Source organism: Xyrauchen texanus, chromosome 7, assembly GCF_025860055.1.
Source record: "Xyrauchen texanus isolate HMW12.3.18 chromosome 7, RBS_HiC_50CHRs, whole genome shotgun sequence".
Lineage (NCBI taxonomy): Eukaryota > Metazoa > Chordata > Actinopteri > Cypriniformes > Catostomidae > Xyrauchen > Xyrauchen texanus.
This window is the reverse complement of record NC_068282.1, coordinates 4045944-4070009: the sequence shown is the minus strand read 5'-3', so window position 1 is coordinate 4070009 and position 24066 is coordinate 4045944. Positions and strand designations below refer to the sequence as shown.

The 24066-nt window shown below is 34.7% G+C and overlaps 1 protein-coding gene and 2 long non-coding RNA genes across 3 annotated transcripts; all 3 read right to left on the bottom strand.

Annotated features, from left to right (window-relative positions):
- Positions 1 to 5987, bottom strand: LOC127646847 (uncharacterized). Its single transcript, XR_007970976.1, has 6 exons — positions 5758 to 5987; positions 1445 to 1471; positions 1226 to 1247; positions 1073 to 1133; positions 334 to 450; positions 1 to 123 (listed from the first exon to the last, which is right to left on the bottom strand). It is a non-coding gene; the product is annotated as an uncharacterized LOC127646847 (long non-coding RNA).
- A 3848-nt stretch (positions 5988 to 9835) lies between these two features.
- Positions 9836 to 15984, bottom strand: LOC127647103 (troponin I, slow skeletal muscle-like). The gene is made up of 6 exons (XM_052131200.1): positions 15820 to 15984; positions 15201 to 15332; positions 14756 to 14845; positions 13179 to 13355; positions 12428 to 12523; positions 9836 to 10215 (listed from the first exon to the last, which is right to left on the bottom strand). Exons 1-5 carry the CDS (start codon positions 15826 to 15828, stop codon positions 12431 to 12433), a joined length of 501 nt encoding a protein of 166 aa, XP_051987160.1. The 5' UTR covers positions 15829 to 15984; the 3' UTR covers positions 9836 to 10215; positions 12428 to 12430.
- A 1484-nt stretch (positions 15985 to 17468) lies between these two features.
- Positions 17469 to 22278, bottom strand: LOC127646926 (uncharacterized). The gene is made up of 3 exons (XR_007970981.1): positions 21988 to 22278; positions 19197 to 19224; positions 17469 to 18693 (listed from the first exon to the last, which is right to left on the bottom strand). It is a non-coding gene; the product is annotated as an uncharacterized LOC127646926 (long non-coding RNA).
- Positions 22279 to 24066: the final 1788 nt, after the last annotated feature.

The following is a 24066-nucleotide window of genomic DNA, read 5'->3' as shown; positions in this document are numbered from 1 at the left end:
CCCATAAACTTGCCACAACTTATCAGCCTTGACTCGCAATAAATTCCACGTTGGTTTATGTTGATTAGTTCTGATGAAGCTGATTGACCAGTTCTGTCTTGCTGGTCAAGCTTGGTAAGAATTCTGTTGGGGACGCCAACACACACACCATCATCCAAAACACAATATTTACATTTCGAAAATACGTTGACTGGACTTATCTTAACCCATAAACCAGTTACAATGGTAGAGAATGAAACACATTTTTCTGTAATATATATATATATATATATATATATAACATTTGATGCAATTATGTAGTAATGTTTTATGAGATAAAAAAAAAAGTCTTACAATTCATTGGCTGAGGCCGATCAGTTCCTCTTCTTCTTTCTTTCTGTTCTCGAAGTGTGCTTCAATGAGCGTTTGCAGCTCCGTCAGGTCCTTTTCCATACGTTTGCGATTAATATCCTGAGGATACAGTTTTAAAGTCATTATGTAAAAGTAGTAGGATATGGTAAAACATACTCACAGCTCATGTTTTATGGCACTTACATCTTAGTAGAGGTCATATAACATTGTTAGTTTTCAGTTCAGTGTGATTTATAGCCATGACAGGTAACACATACAGTGTTTGGATTGCGAAAGCATTTGCAGTCTAGTTACAGACCAAGGTAAATAGTGTGAAGTAAAATAGTAGAAGTGCAAATACAATAACAATACCATGTAAATAATTTAGGAAGTGCATGCAGCAACAAAAAAAAACCTATTAAAATAAAATAAAATAACACTTATTTTTTAAATGGAAAATCTGAAATAAAAGATATCTAACATAAAACTGTAAATGTAAAATTAAATAGAAAGTAAGGTAAAATTTGAAATAAATGTAAATATTAAATACAATTAAAATGTATAAAATTAAATGTAATTAAAATAGAAAATCTGAAATAAAATAATAAACCTAACATAAAATAATTTATTTAAAATAAAAAATTAAATAAAGTGAAATACAAATAACATTAAATAAAATATTCCATTAAAAAAAAAAAAACTATATATATATATATATTTAGAAAAAAAGTGATGTACTCACATCAAAATCAACTTTCTCTCCATCAGGAATTTGGGAGGCACCAAAGCAAGGCACGAAAGGTCTTTTGATCATAAAAAATTAAAAAAATTAAAAAATGCAAATGTTTTTATATTTGGTCACATACAGCTTTTTAATGGTCAAAATTGCACTCACTTTGGCTTTGGTTTTGCTTCTACTGCACCATTCAGGCATTGAGAAAAAACACGGTTTGGACAAAAAACAAACAAATAAAAACAACCCGAATTAAAAAGCACAATATTAAGATTACATACTACCACATAAGTAATGCTGTAAGTCGGTCAAATAGGTCACCAAAGGACAGATTCTACTATAAAACCTGTTTTTAATGAGTGTAGTAAATTACAGGTTTACCTTCCTCCCTGGGCTCCTCGAAAGCATCTAAATAAGAAAACCATGTCAGCTATGACAGCAATGCAAACACAAGGAAATACACAGCACTTATCCAAAAGCCCAAAGTGATACAACGAGACAACTAAAGAAACATCTCTAATCAGAACCAAGGATCTTAGCATAAATCTTTTTCTAGTAAATCCGGTCAGTCATCTTTGTATTAACGGTAAAGTTATTTTTTTTTAAATGTCATTTTAAATGTTTATTTTGCATCATTATGCATTTTTGGTGTGACCCAAAGTTTTGTCCAGTACAGGGAAATCTAGTGTTGCATTACATTTACATTTATGCATTTGGCAGACGCTTTTATCCAAAGCGACTTACAGTGCACATATTATAGGGACAATCCCCCCAGAGCAGACCTGGAGTTAAGTGCCTTTCTCAAGGACACAATGGTGGTGGCTGTGGGGATCAAACCAGCGACCTTCTGATTACCAGTTATGTGATTTAGCCCACTACGTCTATGCTTTAGCCAACTACGCCATGACCACTCATTAGGTGTGGCATTGGCAATATAGCTTTAGCATAAGCAGGACTACCATCATCCTCCTCCTCCAAAACCTCCCTCTGGGTAAAGCAGATGCAGAAAGCACGGTGAGAAAATAATCATGCATGTGGCCCGCAACTGAGCAATGCATGCATCCTAAATGCACACACACTTCCACCACAAAGCTCATTAACATTTAAAATGTGTGCTTGTGCTATCTATCTTTCCAAAAAACACCACTTGGTTTAACATTTTGTAATTTATTGCAATGACTTTTACACATTTATACAGTTGTGTGTCCAGACACATTTTCAGCCAACTGTTTATGACCACATGCATGGCAGCATAAAGAAATCATGCCCAGTTCACATTGGCACAATCGATGTAGTTGCATTACATAATGTCGTTTTGGAAAACTGCTGGTCCTGATACTCCACCCTTCTACTAATCCAGCAACACATAAACACGCCCTTTTCCAGGTACTTAAATAAAACATCAGCTTCTCTTTCCAAAAGCACATAATATTGCCACACACACCCTATTTCCTATTTTTCTGATATTTTCTATTGGACAGAGGGAACAATAAGGCACATTCAAATGAACTCCTAAACAAACTAAACGGCTACATTTGTCTCCCTGAATAACCCTTGTTTGGTTATGCATGTCTTAGTGGGCTAAACACGAACAGTTTGTGCTCAAAATACATCACTTTGTTGAAGGCACCCTGAGTCTGAGACCATTTTGCATCTTTGTTTTTAATATGTAATACACAATGTGTCCATACAAATCATATTTTCAGCATTTTGACTGAAAACGTCTGTACAAAGGAGTTTGCTTCCATTTGATTAGTGACCTAGAAATGTTGCAGAATCTTAAATACTTCCTCTTCATTTAACTTCATTTGCTTTCTGTTGAAATCCAGATTTTCATTGTGGTTTCAGACTTTTGGTCTCCATGTATTTCAGTACTCTCTCCAATCCTGGTCTCAGGGTAAAATCCCAAGAGCTAATGCACAAAACCGGATTTTCAACAGGGTGGAAACCTGATTCTCATTTATGCTGGCCAAGACAGGGATAGAGACAGAGTGCCATTGTACTGCAAACAACAGTCCCTCTCAACGGCGTATACAACACATTAACCCTCGTCTCTAATTCACTGCTTGTTCACAACCAACTGGAATTTTTTCACTACAGTTACTTCATCGTGGATTAAAGGAATGTTCCGGGATCCGTACAAGTTAAGGACATTCGACAGCATTTATGGCATAATAGTAATTTTGACTCATCACTCCTTTTATTTAAAAACAGGCAAACATTGTGGTTACATTGAGGCACTTTAATGGAAGTGAATGGGGCCGGTAAATAGACATCAAAATACACACCGTTTTAAAAGTATAGCCACAAGACGTAAACAATACACATGTTTACATGATTTTAGTGAGATAAAATCCTCACTGAAATAATCTTAACATGTGTAATATTTACATCCTACAGCTGTACTTTTATGGATTGGCTCCATTCACTTCCATTTTAAGTGCCTCACTGTAACCACCTTTTTATTAAACAAGGGGCGAGTCAAAATGAAGTTTTGGTAATCAAAAAAATCATGGAATCATATAGATTAATCATAGACACTAGATGGCATAAAAACAATTTGTCGTTATTATGAGCATTAATTCTACGCACACTTTTTAATCACTTTTTAGTCATTATGAATAATCAGAAGAATGCAAATGGTATTTTTTAATCCTCACGCTTGGATCATTTACATTTAATAACTTATTATTTACCTAAACGTGCTTTGTCAAACAAAAGTGCAAATTAAGTTTTTAGCCATGAACATAATTTTCCAGGATTACAGGAAATATAATTATTACTGTATGTATTCTGTTTATCCCTTTAAGCACCTGCGGGCGTGCAAGAAAAAATGAATAGTCAAAATATTAACAACTGTATTCTTGATCAGCACAACATAAGTATCGTTTGAAAGCTTATAAGCTCTACTTTCCAATGCATGTAGACATTATGACCAAAACTGTACAAGTGCTTTGAAATCTGCATCCAAATCAGAAATGTTCCATTTTGATAATTTATGAAAATATTTGCTCTGTACATGCTACTGCAATCAGTAAAAACATCAAGCTTATCAAATAGTCATGTGTCATATGTTGTTTGAAAGGTCTCAAAGAGTAGAATACAACCAGCCTATTTGTTTTACTCACTGACAAAAATTATAGCAAGTAATAGTTAAGTATATCTTGGACATTTATGTTAAATTGCTTATATGTCATGCTTTTGCTTATAACATCACAAAACATAAACGGAACATACAATATCACATACCATTTTTTAGAGGAGCTGATTATCTTTTAAATGAGCCCAGACAAGCTAATCGGATGCATAGATCATTAGATAATCCACACGAAGCACGATGTTACATATGACCACCAGAAGATGGCGCCAAATATAAGACACAGACTCAATGATGACTCAAATGGCACAGAATGAAATTAATTCTGTAAAATCATGTCTTCATGCTATGCAAACCTTTATTTCAAACCTTGAAATTAGTTTTTTATGTCCTGCTATTATGTTTTATATGTTTGAAGAGGCTTTTGGACACTTTGATCAATTATTTTAATAATGCTATAACTTTTGATTGCTTTGTCTTATCAACACAAAGATATTCTCAGATACAGTTGACATGAATGGGAACAAAACAAAAGCAGTTTTTCAGAGCCACCTTATTTACACCATGAGATATATAATGTAAAACAAAAGGACATTTTTGGCTAAATTTCTTTGTGATTTTTCCAGTTATAAGCCTTTAATTTTGGGTATGCCACTGAAACAGGAAATCTTTAAAAACACATTCAGAGCTTAAAGGGTTAAAACCTTATCATAATTGAGATATAAAAATGAATATTTGTACCTTTATTCCCTTTTCACACTGTGGGACCATTTCAAATGAAGTACTGAGCACATAAAAATACACTTTTGCTTATATATTTGTATTGTTTTAAACCTAAAATCTTGTTTTAGAGTATTTGGTTTAAATAATGTTTGATGTTTCCATGTGTAAGGTTAAAGCATAATTATTATTATGTCTGTTTAACAAGGTGAACGCAGGGACACCTTACAAAAAATAAAAAGAGTTTAAATTTTATTGATGGAGCAAATAACTTTTGCAACAGCTATAAAAATAATGTGAGTGATTGCTCTTGTTTCTACAGTTAGAATCTCTTGTATTTATTGTCAGAGTCTCTCTCACTGTCAGATGGGATAAAGTGTTTATCTATCAAGATCCTCTTTAATGGCACACTCTAATCACAGACACTTATTCAACTTCCTCTTTCTCTGACATGTTTAGAAGGCCTGTTACATGAAAAGATCATAATGTTACAGTTGTTATCGCAATTTTTACTTCGGGAAAAAAGATTTATCAGGGTAAGTTTGTTGTTGAAAATCAATTTAGATGCAATTGAACATTTCTACAGTTTCTGCCAAGGAAAAGTAAAAAAGAAACAGTTCATCAAACACATGAACAGTCACTATGTATAAATATATGTTTATAGATATGGGATAAGTTATCATAATGGAACCTGTCATTAAACAATCGTTATAAGCTTTATAGCACATAAACAGTCATTTAAGACAAAAACCACTGCAAGAGAAAACATGAATTTGGACTTAGGACTCAAAAACTGAGATACAGCCCTTGTGACAACAAGCCCCAGTCTCCTCTATGTACTATTGCATTGGCATAGACATTCAGATGTTCATCTTACCTGTCTTTAAGGTTGTCAGGTTGAGGTACACTCAAGAGTTTGTTACCAAGGGCTGTGTGCCCCAAAGCCAAACCCCAATCAAATATAAATTATCTACTAATAGATCCTATGCCAACTGTGTAATCATCAGATAACTTTGGCAGATTTGCAGCGATATGGCTCACACAGGTTTTTATAAAAAATAAAACATAAACTTACAAATGTATCTAGGTTACAGTATGTGGTTTGGTTGCCTATTTGTGGTTCTATGGTAGAGCAGTGGTAACAGATGGTACTATCATGGTATTTATGTCATTTTAGTGTTTATAAAACATGGTGTTAACATGGCAACAATCAGATGCCCTCCCCGGGAGGAGGCGGTTAGCAAAAAAGAGGCTGTTGTTTTTTAATGGATGTCAATTGAGGAGCTGATTCAGTTCGCTAAATAAACTGCTTTTGCGAGAAGACAGCTCGCCTCATAATGAACTGAATATCCGCAAACGGTAACTTGCTGTCACACTTGGGACAATTGAGTCCCTGAACTCATACACAACTATTACAAAGGTGCACACTTTCATTGATGCTCAATTAGGCAACATAATAAGAACCAAGAGGGTGCAAACTTTTGAACAGGTTGATTTGTGTAAATTAGTGTAAATGTTGTGTTGTGTAGCTTCTGAAAGGAAGTGATTTACGATGATCAAATGTGAAAATTCTCTCATTCACTCACCCTCATGCCATCCCAGATGTACATGACTTCCTTTCTTCTCCAAACACAAACTAATAACTTAAGAAGAATATCTCAGGTCTGTAGTTCCAGTCAATGCAACTGAATGGTGGCCAGAACTTTGAAGGTCCAAAAAGCACATAAAGGCAGCATAAAAGTAATCCAAACGACTCCAGTGGCTTAATCCATATCTTCAATAGCGATATGATACGTGTGGGTGAGAACCAGATCAATATTTAAGTCTTTATTGTCTATAAATCTCCACTTTCCCTTTCACATTCTTCTTCTTTTGTTTTTGATGATTCGCATTCTTTTGTGCATATCGGCCCCTACTGGGCAGCGGGAGAATTTATATTAAAAAAGGACAAATGTTGATCTGTTGCTCACCTCACACCTATCATATCGCTTTGTGTTACCATTTGATACCATCACTGTACCCCTGTACTGCTTCCAAAAATACATGGTATTACTGTAGGCCTACCATGGTACCATTAAAACAAAAACGTAATATTACTATGGTACCATATCCAAAAACAACATACCTTTACTATGGCACAATGTCCTGAAAAACAGCTATTGCCGTGCTATTATGGCCAACAAAACATAGGCCACACAAAGTTGAGACAGCAGCTTCTATTCAGTTGCCAAAACCTGTGACCTAAATACTGTCTAGGCAAGGTTTGCAAATGTTTAGACTTTACAAATGGCCGGAAAGCCACTTTAATTTGACCCGTTGCTCATTTCCTTTCTTTGCAGAGTTCACTGAACATTAACCCCCGGAGATGAGAAAGCTTAACACGATGAGTCTCCACACCTTCATTCAGTGAGGAACTAATGTGACTTGTGACCTGCTGTCTTCACTCACAGCTGGGGAATCTGGGCTGTTTATCACCTCGCCAAATCTTTTATTAGTGCTGTAGGACAGTCCAAGTAGCTGTTAAGTCCTGTATAAAGCCAGAGCATTCTGATTACATTTTAACTATGTGTTTATTTGCAAAAAACTTCAATCTAATATAGAAGCAGCGTGAATCATTTACATATTTCCATTGAAAATTTCCAAGAATTCTGTGGCGTATTTAAAGAGACAAATACAGTTAGAAAACCTATTTTGCACCATACACTGCAACAGTAAGGATACCTTCCCCCTGGTCTGGATACGCGTTTATTAGAGCTTGTTGCCCGTCACCCTTCAGAGACGCACCACGTCTGTCAAACGCAGAGGCAATGGTATGCATGCGTCCAGGGCCAGCAATGAATTCTGGGCCTCCTAACTGTATATTGGAAAAGGTCCCGTTCATATTAAAAAATACAGTTTAAAATTTGATGTGGGCTTACTTGGACCTGTGGGCCACCTTTCACCCCATTAGCTACCCCACTGCACGCGTCCACCTATGCTTGTGCTGGTCTTATCCCGGACAAAACGCTTGTTCACCTAACACTGAAATTTACAAAATCGTTCATATTCACTTATTTTGAAGAAAAACATGAATAATATAAACAATATATAACAATATATTAAATTTACATGTATAAACAATGTATAATATAATATAATAATTAAAGTATATAAATTGTACCCTATTTTGATTTATGCATTTCAGTTCCACAACAAAATTCAGTTTAATTGATTTGAGGAATTTTTAACTAAATACAATTTAAGTTTTATTCATTTAATATTGTAAAAAATTACAATTCAATTTGATAGAATTTTTCTGATATTTTATATGATATTGAAATGCGTAAATCTTAAAAATAGGCTTAAATATTTTTTGTTAAATAAATAAATATTTTTGAATAAATATATATTTATTTATTTTATTATTATTATTTTGTTTATAAAAATATATTTTTTTAGATTATTATTATTTTTTTTTTTTGCAAAATAAAAATTATATAATTCCAAACTTAAAAAAATCACTGTTAATCTTCCTCTGATGAAGAGACCGTATGCCCTCACATGTTAACTGGAGCAGAAAGGCTCTTTAAATTCTAAAATCAAACCTGTAAGAGAATTATTCTACTTAAGCTGGTTAAAAAAAGATTAATGTTAAGACTTGTTCAAACTCGTATGTTGAACTTTACAGTGACGGAAACACTATTCATGCAGTTAATCCTGAAGCTGTTCAAGCAGTGGAGTAGTTAAACGTTTGATTGTGCTTCAGTCAAAACTGGGATAAAATATGATTCATTTTAATACCTTTGAGGTGAGTCATATAATGTGACCATAAAATGAAGCTTATTTTTAGGACCAGATGACAATGGCATGCCAATTAAATGCATTTCCCCCTTTAATACTCATTTCTGTAATTATATATTTATATATAATTATTATTTACATTTTGAAGCATTTAAACATCATTGTAGTATTTGCACTGCCTTTAATTTATGCAGATTTTAATAATTAAAATCTAATTTTTTCCATTTAACTTTTCACACTGTGATCTTGTGTGCACGACATGGACATCTGTGAAGTGTGTTTGGCTTTAGTAACTTCATTTTAATAGTTTACCTGCTGGATGTATGTTCAGACTCGTTGTGATGAATAACATTGGCCTTTCTTTTTATGCTCTGTTCCAATCCATTATAAATCAAATATGAAGAACGGCGTTCTTTTTTTAATGCACTCTTAGAATAAAGAGATTCTTGGTTCTTTGCTGCACAAACCTCTTCTCAAGAACCATGTTTCAGTGTAAAGGGGGCTATGATGATTCAAACATGTTTGATATGACATTATAGGTTCTTCAGATAAGAGTTTCTGGGTTCCTTAAAGCACCAGTACATTAATGGCACTTCTAAAATAAACTGTAGAATGCAAAGCTCTTTATGGAACTTTAAACGATTCTAAAATGGAATTTTGGGCTGTATTCTGCAAAGTATCATTTTCATAATCAGTATTTATTTCTTTTTTCAGTAAATGTATGTAAACATCTTTAAAACCAATAAATAACCAAAATAATATATTTTTAAGGATGTTTATATATATATATATATATATATATATATATATATATATATATATATATATATATGTACATATATATAATTTTTAAGTTATAAAAAATTTACAAAATAAATACTTCAACTAGTCTACTAGCACTACTAATGATAATGATAATGATAATTTTATTTATTTATCTAAAAGTATAAACAGAAATAAAAATAACTTTGCAGCTGGTTAACACTGCCCTCTAGCAGCTGGTAAAGAACTTGCAGTTTTGCTCAGTTTGTTTTCACATTTGCAGACTAAGAACTTTAAGTTTATGCAAACATCGTGGATTTAATACATTCTCAAATGTAAAATGTGTTATTTTACATTCACACTTTTCTGTGCTTGCTCTATCATTCATAATAAATTACTTTATTGAATAAATCCCAAATTAAAATGTCTGAAAGGGGTTACATTTCTGGTTTATTTTATCATCTTGCTTTTTACATTTTCATTGTTCAAAAAAGAAAGAAAAAAAAAAACATGTTCATATGTTTCATATTCAAATGAGAAATCAAATCATGGCTTTCTGAAGATTACACCTTTTATTAACAGAACAATGTTGATGAGACTTTTCACATTGCCACCTTAACAAGGCTTGGTTTGTAGAGATTTACAGAACAAATGGACTAGTTATTTAATAAAAATATTGTGTTTTATTGCATTCTTTTATTGTTTTTATGAGGGTTGGAATATTAACAAAATGTTGTATATTTTACTTTGCCAGCATTATCACCTGTTTTGAACTTCCGCTCATCCTCATTTCCTGTGAAAACAAAAAACAGAAATGCGATTTCGTTTAAAATTTTGCAACATCTGCAACAACTTAAACTGACCTGAAATGTGGTTCACATATATAGTAATATATAGGCATTAGCACAGTACAGTCTCCTCGATGGGCTGTACTGTTATATATTGATGTTGATCGTTCAGCTGACGAAATATATATATATATATATATATATATATATATATATATATATATATATATATATATAAATAAACTCAACAAAAAAGAAACATCCTCAATTTCAACTGCTTTTATTTTCAGCAAACTTAACATGTGTAAATATGAATAAAAAGAAAAACTCCAATTATTCATGAATAATATTGTATGTGTTTATTATCTTATGATAAACAGATTTTTTGTTGTTGTTGTTGTCCTAAATTTGTAAACATGTAATTCTGGTTCTGTACTCTACCTCACTTTGAAAAGCCTCATTTTATTCCACTAGATGGCAGCAAGCACTAGAAAATAAATTCTCTATCACATTCCATCACAATATACAGATCTGAAGTGTAGGTGGCGCTCTAATGATATTTTAGCCCTCACAGATGTGCTCGTCCATAGACATTCAGTCTAATTTTCAGTTAAAGCACCATCCTCACTCTTTAATTGAATATCTAGGCCTCTGAGTGGACTAGAAGCTAAACCTAGCTGTCATTCAAAAGCTTAGATCCTCCCCTTTACGATGATATAAACATATTTTTTATTAAGATTTGTTTTGCATGCTTTTCCTTCTGGATGGTATATTTTGATCTATACATACACTGGTGGCCAAAGGTTTGGAATAATGTTCAGATTTTGCTCTTATGGAGAGAAACTGGTACTTTTATTCACCAAAGTGGCATTCAACTGATCACAATGTACAATCAGGACATTAATAATGTGAGAAATTACTATTACAATTTGGAAAAAAATGTTCAGAACTTTTTAAACTACTTCAAAGAGTTCCCATCATAAAATCCTCCATGTGCAGCAATGACAGCTTTACAGATCCTTGACATTCTAGCGGTCAGTTTGTCCAGATACTCCAGTGACCTTTCACCCCACACTTCCTGTAGCACTTGCCATAGATGTGTCTGTCTTGTTGGGCACTTCTCACGCACCTTAGAGTCTAACTGATCCCACAAAAGCTCAATGGGGTTAAGATCCGTAACACTCTTTTCCAATTATCTGTTGTCTAATGTCTGTGTTTCTTTGCCCACTCGAACCTTTTCTTTTTGTTTTTCTGTTTCAAAAGTGGCTTTTTCTTTGCAAGTCTTCCCATAAGTCCTCCTGAGTCTTCTCTTTACTGTTGTACATGAAACTGGTGTTTAGCGGGTAGAATTCAATGAAGCCGTCAGCGGAGGACATGTGAGGCGTCTATTTCTCAAACTAGAGACTCTGATGTACTTATCCTCTTGTTTAGTTGTACATCTGGTCTTCCACATCTCTTTCTGTCCTTGTTAGAGACAGTTGTCCTTTGTCTTTGAAGACTGTAGTTACACCTTTGGATGAAATCTTCAGTTTTTTGGCAATTTCAAGCATTGTATAGCCTTCACTCATCAAAACAATGATTGACTGATGAGTTTCTAGAGAAAGTTTCTTATTGCCATTTTGACCTAATATTGATCTTAAGACATGCCAGTCTATTGCATACTGTGGCAACTCAAACACAAAGACAACGTTAAGCTTCATTTAATGAACCAAATATCTTTCAGCTGTGTTTGATATAATAGCAAGTGATTTTCTAGAACCAAATGATCAATTTAGCATGATGACTCAAGAATAATGTGTTGGACCGATGGCTGCTGTCTAGATTTGATTACTTTTATTTGAAATTACTATTTTCAAATAGTGATGGTGATGTTTTTTACATCAGTAATGTCCTGACTATACTTTGTGATCAGTTGAATGACACTTTGGTGAATTAAAGTGCCAATTTTCTTCCAAAACAGCAAAATCTGTACATTATTGCAAACTTTTGACCTCCAGTGTATAAGATATAACATCCAAAAGAAGCTCAAAGACAAGTAAAAAATTGCTATTTGTTTTTGAAAACTCCCTGAGGTAAAAGCAGATATAAAAAGTTAATAAATTAATAAATTGCACACAATAAAACCAGGAACATGTATTTGGAAAATAAGGTCAATTTTGATTTCATGTTGACTTCTTGTATGTACTTGCATGTTTGCAGATGTTTTGTTGCTCTCACTTGTTATTGTGCTGCATCAAACATTTTCTTTCTTCCCTCCATTCCAGACATGGCCTCCACATTTTTCCTCCAGTCGCTGACCTCTGCTGTCTTTTCCTATATAGAGACACAAACACATATTAAACACAGTAAAGATGGAAAATGGTATTGACAAGCACGAATTTGTATTTATTATTCACTGCAATATGTGTGATTGACATTTTACATTTTGCTTGAAACCTCCTGCCTCCTGAACAATGTTGTTATGCATGCACAGACAAATGAAAATTCAGTTTCATGCAGATATTAATATCTGAAATACCATGAGAAACTAAAAAATATTCCACAGTTAATGTAGCCTACAAATTCAGCTTCATCTTATTTTTAAATAATAGTTGTATAATAATAATAATAATAATGATTATAATTATTATTGTTGTTATTATTAGGCTATTATTATGAAAAGGCATATTTTATTAATAGAAATTATAAAAAGTAACATTTAAAAATGGGTATTTAATTTAGTTTGACGCACTTCCGGGTTAAGCCCCGCCCACACCCGGTTCTATCCGAATACAGAGACAGGTAGAGATAATTTTGTCTTTTCAACAGATACAGATACAAACACATATAATGGTTTCACTGCACACCCCTAATATCTATATATATATTATACGTTCAAAAGTTTAGGGTCACTTACACATTCTTTGTTTTTCACAAACATTGAAATGGTAGTGTGTGTATATACAGTGTACCATGATTCCCAGCTCACCTTCTCTGTGTCCTCCTTCTTCACAGACTTTAGGTTGGCTCTCAGGTCCATGGACACCTTGTGTTTGGAGCCCAATAAAGAGCGCAGGATGGCGTCAGCTGAGACTCTCACTCTTCTCAAAGTGGGCCGTTTAAATTTGCCCCTCAGATCCAGAACTTTAATGTTCAAATCCTTGATCTGCAAACAGGTATGTTAACAAGTTTCATCATTCGCAAGGGTGCAGTTCCTGGTTACTCAGTACAGCTTGAATTACACAAATTTTCACGATTTTGCAGAGATAACAGAGAGGTTCAGGACCCAAGCACAGAGATGGGGAATAAACCGACTGACAAACTAGACCAACAAACACAAGACAAACTGGCACTGGACAGCACACACAAGGAACTCAAACAGGTTAATGCAGGGCAGGTGTAACAAATGAACTAATAATAGGCAAACAAGGTGGCGGGGTATGATGTAAGACAGAGAGACACGAGGCGATACAGAAACAAAACAATGCCACGTGCCCTCACAAGACAACAAAACACCCAAATGGCATGAGCGCACATCGCCAAGACAATAAGGCAAAGTTACTGACAAAACCCATCTCCTATTAGACATTTTTGCATCAGTTCAAATACGTTTACCTTTTCCAATGGGAACCAGGAAGAAATCATTTTCACATAAACAATGGTGTGGCAGGGTGGAGGGCGGGGCCGGGTCGTGATTATACACACACGGTCCCTTATCAGGCTAATTAAGCCTCCGAGAGGGATAAAGGCCAATTGCGGGCGGTGGTGCGGAGAGAGAGAGATCGTTTACGGACGTGTCCATCATGTGTGTGTGTTTGTCTTATGTTTCAGTTTTATATTAAACTATTATTTATATTTTCAAGCCAGTTCTCGCCTCCTCCTCAAGTGTCCCCAGGAGTCGCCGTGAACACGGAGGAGGCGTTCTTTCCACCGGGGGTCGTGGGTCTGACTCCGGTCCACCCGGGGAGGAGCGGCTGTCATCCGCCTGAGAGGGTAGAGGAGTGATTGAGGACCATGAGACGGTGTATCAGAGAACCAGCGAGTAAATGTTTTTTTTTTTATCTCTCTCTCCTCTCTCTCTCTCGCTGCCGCTACGTTACAAATAGTTAGCGCGATACGAAGGTTGCACTTTCACTCTAAAATACAATTTTTACTCCACTGACAGTTAGGTTTAGGGTTGGGATTTGGGCTAGAGTGTATGGTTATTAAAATATGCATTCCTGTTGACTGTATTTGAACACTTAAAAAAATACAGCATGCTTTTGGTACCACTCTGTGGCCATGCGCCCATGTGTTCAACTACACTTCCAGCGTCAGCCACTGGGGGCAGTCATTCTAATTTCTTTACGCACAGACTGATTTCAGCTGAAGAACTTTTGTCACGTCCTGCAGGACTTTCGATTTGATTGTAAATGGATGAATTACATGATGCTGGGATCTTGGAAATAAATAGTGTCTGGTTAACCCTGTAGATGTGTTTACAGAGAGTGGTTATACATGGCTTTTGATTTCCCCAGAAACATACAACATTGTTGAATAAGTTGAAGAGTTAAACTGCGTTTTTACTTCTCTTGTGTTAAGTTGCACTTTTGCTTCAATGTTGTAGCGCTCCTCGTCCACAACGTCAATTTTAGTGTGAAGTTCTTGACACAGTTCCTGATTTAGAGGGACAGAAAAGAAGCATTTACAGACCTGATAACACTGCATTTGTTTGTTGCTGTTGCTAACCAATTACAAAAAATGTACTCTGGTAGTGCTATGGTTCAGCAATGGAATCAAATGGTAATGCAATAGTATTTTCTTATTGACCATGGTACTGTTTGATTAATATATTTATACACCATAGTACTTGAAAAATACTGTATTGTAAATTACCATCATGGAAGTAGCTTATCCATTGAACAGTATGCTTGTATGGCCGCACCATTTTCCTTTTAATGTTATTTATTTATATAAGTATCAGTAGAAAAAGATAGAATGTTCTGTGAATTGCATGTGTTCATGGTTGTACTTGAAGCTCAGCAAAAGACATTCCACTGGTCTGTAGTGGTGGAGCTTTATCAGTCAGATATCTCTCCTTCTCTGCCTCTTTATCTGCCAGTTCATGCTCTAACTCGTCCTTTGCTTTAGCTACCAAAAGACTCTGCCAAACACACATAAACACATTCTTTTCAGTGTGAAACATGTTACTATAAACAATGTAATATTCTATATGCAACTGAATTTGTCTCAATAAATAGTATGTAATATACGGTTGAAAATACAGTTAGTGTAACCACTCGAGATGTTCAGCTAATGCAAAACATAATAAAAATGTGCCTGCAAGGCAGCGTTCTGTTTCTAGTCTTCTGCACTACAATTGAATGAATCCAAACTTTGTTCTGTAGATCTTTTCAATCTTAGTTGTGGCGACTATTCTCGACTCTTTGTTGAATTTTAAAGTCCGAAAGTCTCCCTGTGACGTACATTGTTAGAATGTTCGCCATTCAAAAAGTAACAGCAATGTTGTTATTGTAACATTTGCGTGCTGACTTGCGCTAGCTCTTCTTTCTTGAATTTATTTGCGTAATACAAATTTGCCTAATTCGCATACCTGCTATTTATTTTAGGAAATTATATTTCAACAGTACCTTTAGCATCAGCTTCCGGGATGCAGAGATCTTGGACTTTTTCTGCCAAGTTTGAAATAAGTATTAATTATAGATTGCAAATATGAATCAGCATCTCTGCACAAATATCCTCAATTCAAAAATACATACAGGTGAAACTCGAAAAATTAGAATATCGTGCAAAAGTTCATTAATTTCAGTAATTCAACTTAAAAGGTGAAACTAATATATTATATAGACTCATTACAAGCAAAGTAAGATATTTCAAGCCTTTATTTGATATAATTTTGATGATTATGGCTTACAGCTTATGAAAACCCCAAATTCAGAATCTCAGAAAATTTGAATATTGTGAAAAGGTTCAGTATTGTAGGCTCAAAGTGTCACACTCTAATCAGCTAAACACCTGCAAAGGGTTCCTGAGCCTTTAAATGGTCTCTCAGTCTGGTTCAGTTGAATTCACAATCATGGGGAAGACTGCTGACCTGACAGTTGTGCAGAAAACCATCATTGACACCCTCCACAAGGAGGGAAAGCCTCAAAAGGTAATTGCAAAAGAAGTTGGATGTTCTCAAAGTGCTGTATCAAAGCACATTAATAGAAAGTTAAGTGGAAGGGAAAAGTGTGGAAGAAAAAGGTGCACAAGCAGCAGGGATGACCGTAGCCTGGAGAGGATTGTCAGGAAAAGGCCATTCAAATGTGTGGGGAGCTTCACAAGGAGTGGACTGAGGCTTCAAATGTCATATTCCTCTTGTCAAGCCGCTCCTGAACAACAAACAATGTCAGAAGCGTCTTACCTGGGCTAAAGAAAAAAATAACTGGTCTGTTGCTCAGTGGTCCAAAGTCCTCTTTTCTGATGAGAGCAAATTTTGCATCTCATTTGGAAACCAAGGTCCCAGAGTCTGGAGGAAGAATGGAGAGGCACACAATCCAAGATGCTTGAAGTCCAGTGTGAAGTTTCCACAGTCTGTGTTGGTTTGGGGAGCCATGGCATCGGCTGGTGTTGGTCCACTGTGCTTTATTAAGTCCAGAGTCAACGCAGCCGCCTACCGGACATTTTAGAGCACTTCATGCTTCCTTCAGCAGACAAGCTTTATGGAGATGCTGACTTCATTTTCCAGCAGGACTTGGCACCTGCCCACACTGCCAAAAGTACCAAAACCTGGTTCAATGACCATGGTATTACTGTGCTTGATTGGCCAGCAAACTCGCTTGACCTGAACCCCATAGAGAATCTATGGGGCATTGCCAAGAGAAAGATGAGAGACATGAGACCAAACAATGCAGAAGAGCTGAAGGCCACTATTGAAGCATCTTGGTCTTCCATAACACCTCAGCAGTGCCACAGGCTGATAGCATCCATGCCACGCCGCATTGAGGCAGTAATTAATGCAAAAGGGGCCCAAACCAAGTACTGAGTACATATGCATGATTATACTTTTCAGAGGGCCGACATTTCTGTATTTAAAATCCTTTTTTTTATTGATTTCATGTAATATTCTAATTTTCTGAGATTCTGAATTTGGGGTTTTCATAAGCTGTAAGCCATAATCATCAAAATTATATCAAATAAAGGCTTGAAATATCTTACTTTGCTTGTAATGAGTCTATATAATATATTAGTTTCACCTTTTAAGCTGAATTACTGAAATTAATGAACTTTTGCACGATATTCTAATTTTTAGAGTTTCACCTGTAAATGATTTGGTGACACTTTTACAGCATTTATTAATCTTAGTTAATGTTAATTGCAACATATTCAGCGGCAAGAAAAAGTATGTGAACCCCTTGGAAATAGCTGGCTTTCTTCATTAATTGGTCACAAAATGTGATCACATCTTCATCAAAGTCAAAAGTACAGACAAACACAATGTGCTTAAGCTAACAACACAAACCATTGTCCCAGTGGCATTGTGGAGTGTCAGGGTGATCTTTGGCAAACTTCAGGCTCACAGCAATGTTTTTGTTGGAAAGCAGCAGCTTCCTTCGTGGTGTCCTGCCATGGATACCATACCTGTTTAATGTTATCTGTAAAATAGACTCATGAAAAGAGATGTGAACCAGTTCCAATGATTCCTTCAAGTCTTTAGCTGTCACTCTAGGGTTCTTGGTTATCTCACTGAGCATTCTGCAGTGTGCCCTTTGACTCATCTTGGCAGGACGGCCACTTCTAGTGAGAGTACCTATAGTACTAAATTGTCTTCATTTATAAAAAATGTGTCTAACTGTGGACAGATGAATATCTAAACTCTTCAAGATAACTTTGTAACCCTTTCCAGACTGATGCAAGGCAACAATGATTAATTGTAGGGCTTCTGAGATCTCTTTTTCGCAGGAGATGCTTCTTGTAGATAGCAAACTCAAAATGTTTGAGTGCTTTTTATAAGTCAAAGTAGCTCTAACCCACACCTCCAATCTCGTTTCGTAAATTGGATGCCAGGTTTGCCAACTCCTGACTCTAATTAGCTTTTGTTGACACCATTAGCCTAGGGGTTCACATACATATTGCAACCTACACTGTGATTGTTAGAATGATGTACAAGAACAATACAATAATTTGTGTGTTATAATCTAAAACAGATTGTGTTTGTTCATTGTTTTAACTTAGATGATGATCAAACCAGATTTTAAGGCAAATGTATAGATAAATGCAGATAATTCCAAAGGGTTCACATATGTTTTGTTTGCCACTGTACTAATACATTTTAAAATAAAAAGTTGTATATGTTAACATTAGTTAATGCACTATGAACTAACAATGTATAACTGCTGTAAACACTACATTGTTAACAGTTCATGATACCCAGAATCTCGAAAACTCGTCAAATGGCATATAGGAATTCTGGGATAAAAATGGTGTATGCAAAGATGGCCTTATTTACTCTTACCTCTTGCCTGCAAAAGAATCAAAAAATATTATTAGATCAGAAGATATATACATTTTTATTTATTAGTTAGAATAAAGCTTTTATTATTAAAAGAGCATGCCTTGGGGTCCAAAGTCTTTGACTACTAGTTAAAATACTGCATGTCAAACATTTTATTTAATGACAGCATGCACTCGAGTTGGCAACAAGGAAATCTGACCATCTGTCGAAAATGTCACATGATCAATGTCGCAAATTTGTGTACATTTATAAAGTGACCTAGAAATACTGCATAGTCTTACATTTATTTGTTTAAGATTTTCAAAATCATAAAACTTTTTAACAAAGAAATCTCAGGTTTTCAGTGCGATCTCTGGCTTTAGATCACACACTCCTAATTAACTGTCATTATTATTCAGGCCTTGGGTAAAGACCACACAGCCGGCTATTCTAAGAATAGAGAACATTTGTTAAGGGGGCCATAAGACGTCTAGAATGACGAACAACAGACAACAGAGACAATATACTCACTCAGGCATCTTTACAATGGCGATTGAACCTAGGAGATAAAAATAATGCCATTTGTTTCTGAAGGGCAGGACCACTGGGAGCCTCTTCAAGGGTCTCAAGTATCAGACAGCTTTTCCAGAATTTAGACGTGTTAATCAGATCAGCGTTCACGTGTCATAAACGTCTCTATATAGAGCAGACCGGGTAGTTGTTGCACTTTTAACTATAATGAATATGGAAAAAATCAGAGGTGTTTGGCACAATGTTTGGCAGAGATCTCAGTCACCATTCAGTGCGATTGCATAGAAAAAAAAAGATCAAATGAATGATGACTGAGGCTGTCAGTCCCTAACGTTCTTCCTGATATCTCCAAATGTTGTTCTATGGAAGAAAGAAACTCATACAGGGTTGCAACAAATAAGGGCGAGTAAATGATGACAAAGTTTGTATTTTTGGGTGAACTGTCACGTTAACAGTAATACAGTCATCTAAAGTATTTCATTTGGAAACGATCGCCACTATAAGTCATATTATTTGTTAATCATTCATGTGCTGCATTTCTGAATTAAACTACTCTAAATAATGCGACACTGAGCTTCTCTGGTCTGCATCTGTGAGCCACTTCAAAGTCATGACAATGGCTAAACACACACACACACACACACACACACACACACACACACACACACACACACACACACACACACACACACACACACACACACACACACGTTGTGTTTCCATGTTTTATGGGGACTTTCCATAGACATAATGGTTTTTATACTGTACAAACTTTATATTCTATCCCCTAAACCTAAACCTACCCCTAAACCTAACCCTCACAGAAAACTTTCTGCATTTTTACATTTTCAAAAAACATAATTTCACATAATTCAAAAAACATAATTTAGTATGATTTATAAGCTGTTTTCCTCATGGGGACCGACAAAATGTCCCCACAAGGTCAAAAATTTCAGGTTTTACTATCCTTATGGGGACATTTGGTCCCCACAAAGTGATAAATACACACACACACACACACACACACACACACACACACACACACACAGAGAGAGAGCTGAAGTGGTCCCCTTGGAAAAAGGTGTTGGCAGATGCATCTCATGGCTCGTTGATTTTGGTATGGCATGCCACACAGATAACAATGGCAGCTTTCTCCAGCCCATATCCAAAGGCAATGTACCATAAATAGACTGATAAAAAGCTTTAGAGACTTTAAACCTGCACATGTTTCCACTTGTTGATGTTAAACTCCTGTATACTAAAGCAAACATATTTGATACGTTTTCACAATAAAACATAATAGCGTGTAATAGATGTATTCAGCCAAATGCAAAAGCTGATTTACATATAAATATTTACATTTATGCATTTGGCAGACGCTTTTATCCAAAGCGACTTAACAGCGCAATTATTACAACAGGGACAATACCCCCAGAGCAACTTGGGAGTTAAGTGCCTTGCTCAAGAACACAATGGTGGTGGCCATTGGGTTCGAACCAGCGACCTTGCTGATTAACCTTGCTGATTAACAGACCTGTGCTTTAGCCACTACGCCACCACCACTCACAAATATTGCAGTCTGATGTTCTACTTAAACTTGATCTTTTGGTTTTATCAGTGTGATTTAAGTTTATATTGAAGTTTTACACATTTCAACACTGTCATGCCATTGGTAAATGATTCTGACTAGATACAGTAAAGAAATAAATCTGAATCAGGTTGATACAGTGAAAGATTTTGAATAAAAATATTGATCTTGTTATATAAAAATAATAAACAAATATTTATATTTTAAATACTTTATTAAAAATGTGCATAAATAAATAATAAATTCATGTATAAAGTTATTAGTAATTATTAAACCTTACCTCATGTTTTCTTTAATAGATTGTTTAATTATTACTTACATTAGTAATTGACCAAAATGGGGTTTCCAATGACCAATTCTTAAACATTTACATTGTTGAATATTTGTCTACATCATTGGTATTATAATATTTACTATTAGTATTACAACAACAATTATAATAAGAACATTAATAATAATATTAATTTTATTTTCACAGCACCTTTCATGCATCAAGTGCAGTTCAAAGTGCTTCACATATGAGAAATGACAAGTCAAAGGAAGTGATGCATTACAATAGTGCAAATCATTTTAAAAAGTATTAAAAATAAATGTATTTTAAATTAAAATAAATGTTAAAATAATTAAAAATATTATAAATATGATTAATAATAATATTAAATTATTTAAAATTAATAATATAATATAATATAATATAATATATAAAAGCTGGACAGTAACCACCATAGATATTGAACATCCCCCCAACATATTTAGTGGTTGACCGATATTGGTTTTGCAATAGTTGATTATTCCAAAATTACCTGTTGTCCTCTCTAATTAAAAGTATTTAAAAATATTATTAAAAATACATTTATTTTAAATGGAAATAAATGTTACAATAAATAATTAAAAATGTATATAATAATATAAATATATTTAATAATAATATAAAATAATATACAACTAATAATATAATATAATATAATATAATATAATATAATATAATATAATATAATACAATATAATATATAACAGCTGGACAGTAACCACCATAGATATTGAACATCCCCCCAATATATTTAGTGGTTGACCAATATTGGTTTTGCAATAGTAACACTGAATATGTGTTCAAACACTTGTACTGAAGTAATAATTCAGGCACAAACTAACATGTTTCTCTAACTAACATGGAAGCATGCATTAAACTTGGAATGAACGTACCTTACAGTGCTTCTGATGTTGAAAATGTTCTTCAAAATTATGCTCTAGAACAAAGCCTCAATTCTTTGAGACAAGCTCTTATTGTTCATCCCCAGCCTGTGACTGGATGATATTATTAGCTCCGCTTTTATCCAGCACTTGTGTCGGGCTGTTGTTGATCGGTCATAAGCAATGCTTATCAATCAGCCGTGTTTCTTCAATGTTTCTTCAATGTTTCTTCAATGTTCTGCGTCTGCCTCACAACCCAATTTATCTTACTTTTATAAAAGTTGCCTTTATAAAACACAAAACCCAAAAAGTACTCTCGTCAACAGAAATTTTCATTGAACTTTTGTGGTTTACAGGAAGATCTCTCTAATGTCTCAGTTGTTCGCAACAATTGTATTCAATGGTATTCAATGGAAGGCAAATAGAAACTTTCGCCGAAGTCTCTGATTCACATGTGTTGCAAAGAAGATGAACACTGTATCTCAATAAGTCAGTTTTATACGTTTTATCAGTGTGATTAAGGGATAAACTTCACTTTAAAAGACTTGCAATTGTTTGCAAAACAAGAGTTCTGACCTTAGAACGGTTTTGCATTACCTTAAAGAGATTTTTCAGTGAATAACAGTTTAATTTGCTAAGCTATTGTAGGGCCTCAGAAGACTTGGAATATAGTTCGAGTAATATGAGCTACTTCTATAATAATAAAAAATCCAATTGTCCATTTTTGAGCTCAACAGCTCCATTCACTTTTTATTGTATGGAAAAGAAAAAAAGGGAGTAAATAATGACAAAATTTAAGCATGGAATATTCCTTTAAGACAAATGCTTACTCTTACTTAAGTTATTTGCTATAAGATTTCACTGGGAGATGTAAGCGCAGCGTAGTTCAAGCGGAAAGACTAGCAGTTGTACATCATCGCACCATTAGCTGGGTAATTTCCAGCCAATCACATGTAAGCCGTTACTTTACAAGTCAGCTCACAATCTATCACATTGCTGTTTCAGTGTGCTAACATGGCAACCTCCTCCACCCCACCACCACCTGTTGAGTCCCGTCCTGCATGGGGGGTAGGCTCCTCGCCCCTGCCTCCTTTCTTCGGCAGGATATGACAGTTCCGAGAACAACTTCTTCGGACCTCGAGACGGGGCTTACAAAGAGAGAGACATTACCTTTCTGTTTTATATTAATTAAATAAATGTCATCTTAAATCTCACTCAAGTCGACAACTCTTCCTGATAAAAATGATGCTCTGTGCTTCGCCCTACGTCTCATTAAAATACTTACTATAGACAACATCAATCTCTGTGAGATAATGACAGGAATGTAATGCTCCCCATACATTTGCTTAAGTAAACAGCACGGTTAGACAGCTGATACTGCCACTCTAGTGTTTGTGAAATACTAAAAGCTATTTTAATATCAAGAGATAAATACGTATTCAATCATTGGACAACAATGCTTTTATCAGAGCTTAAGTTTCACTAATCCCAGTTGCAGCGTTAGAGGAATGTTCCGGGTTCTGTAGTATTTTGTAGATACAAAATTTCAACTCACCCCTCATCAGTTTGTAAAAACAGTATTTACAGAGTGTATGCACTCACTCACAGTGGAGGTCATGTTGCATTGATAGGATCAATACCCGCATAAAAATATCAATACTAAAGGTTTTTATTTAATTTTTATCTATCATGAAAATTATTTCATTCTATAAGATTCAAAGTGACAAAAATCAATATTAGCAAACAGTTGCGTATGATTGGATATATTTCTCCGCACACTCTTCCTATACTGTACAGAAATGTTAACAAATACATATTTATTTAAATTCAAATCTGTTAAAAGATTGAAAATGTCCTGTTGTTGTTAATAAATGATAAACAAAAGAAGATTGATGATCGTTTAAAAATATATGGCTTTTTAATGGCAAAAATTACCTAATTTATCTTCATAAATCGCAAATTTAATATAACTATTTTATCGATAATAATATCAGCGATATTGGCCTTGATATTACTTTTTAACGGATTTAAAAAGAAACATGTGGTGTTGCAAAAAATTGTATGGCTTTCAAATATAATGTTAAATGGCTA

Bases quoted from the DNA above. Each gene is read 5' to 3' on its own strand.
- LOC127647103 (XM_052131200.1), bottom strand. The intron at 13,356-14,755 runs GTAAAAACGCAG...ACCTGTTTGCAG, and splicing joins TGCAACTTAACACAAGAGAA to ATCAAGGATTTGAACATTAA. The intron at 12,524-13,178 runs GTGAGCTGGGAA...GTCTCTATATAG, and splicing joins AGAAGGAGGACACAGAGAAG to GAAAAGACAGCAGAGGTCAG.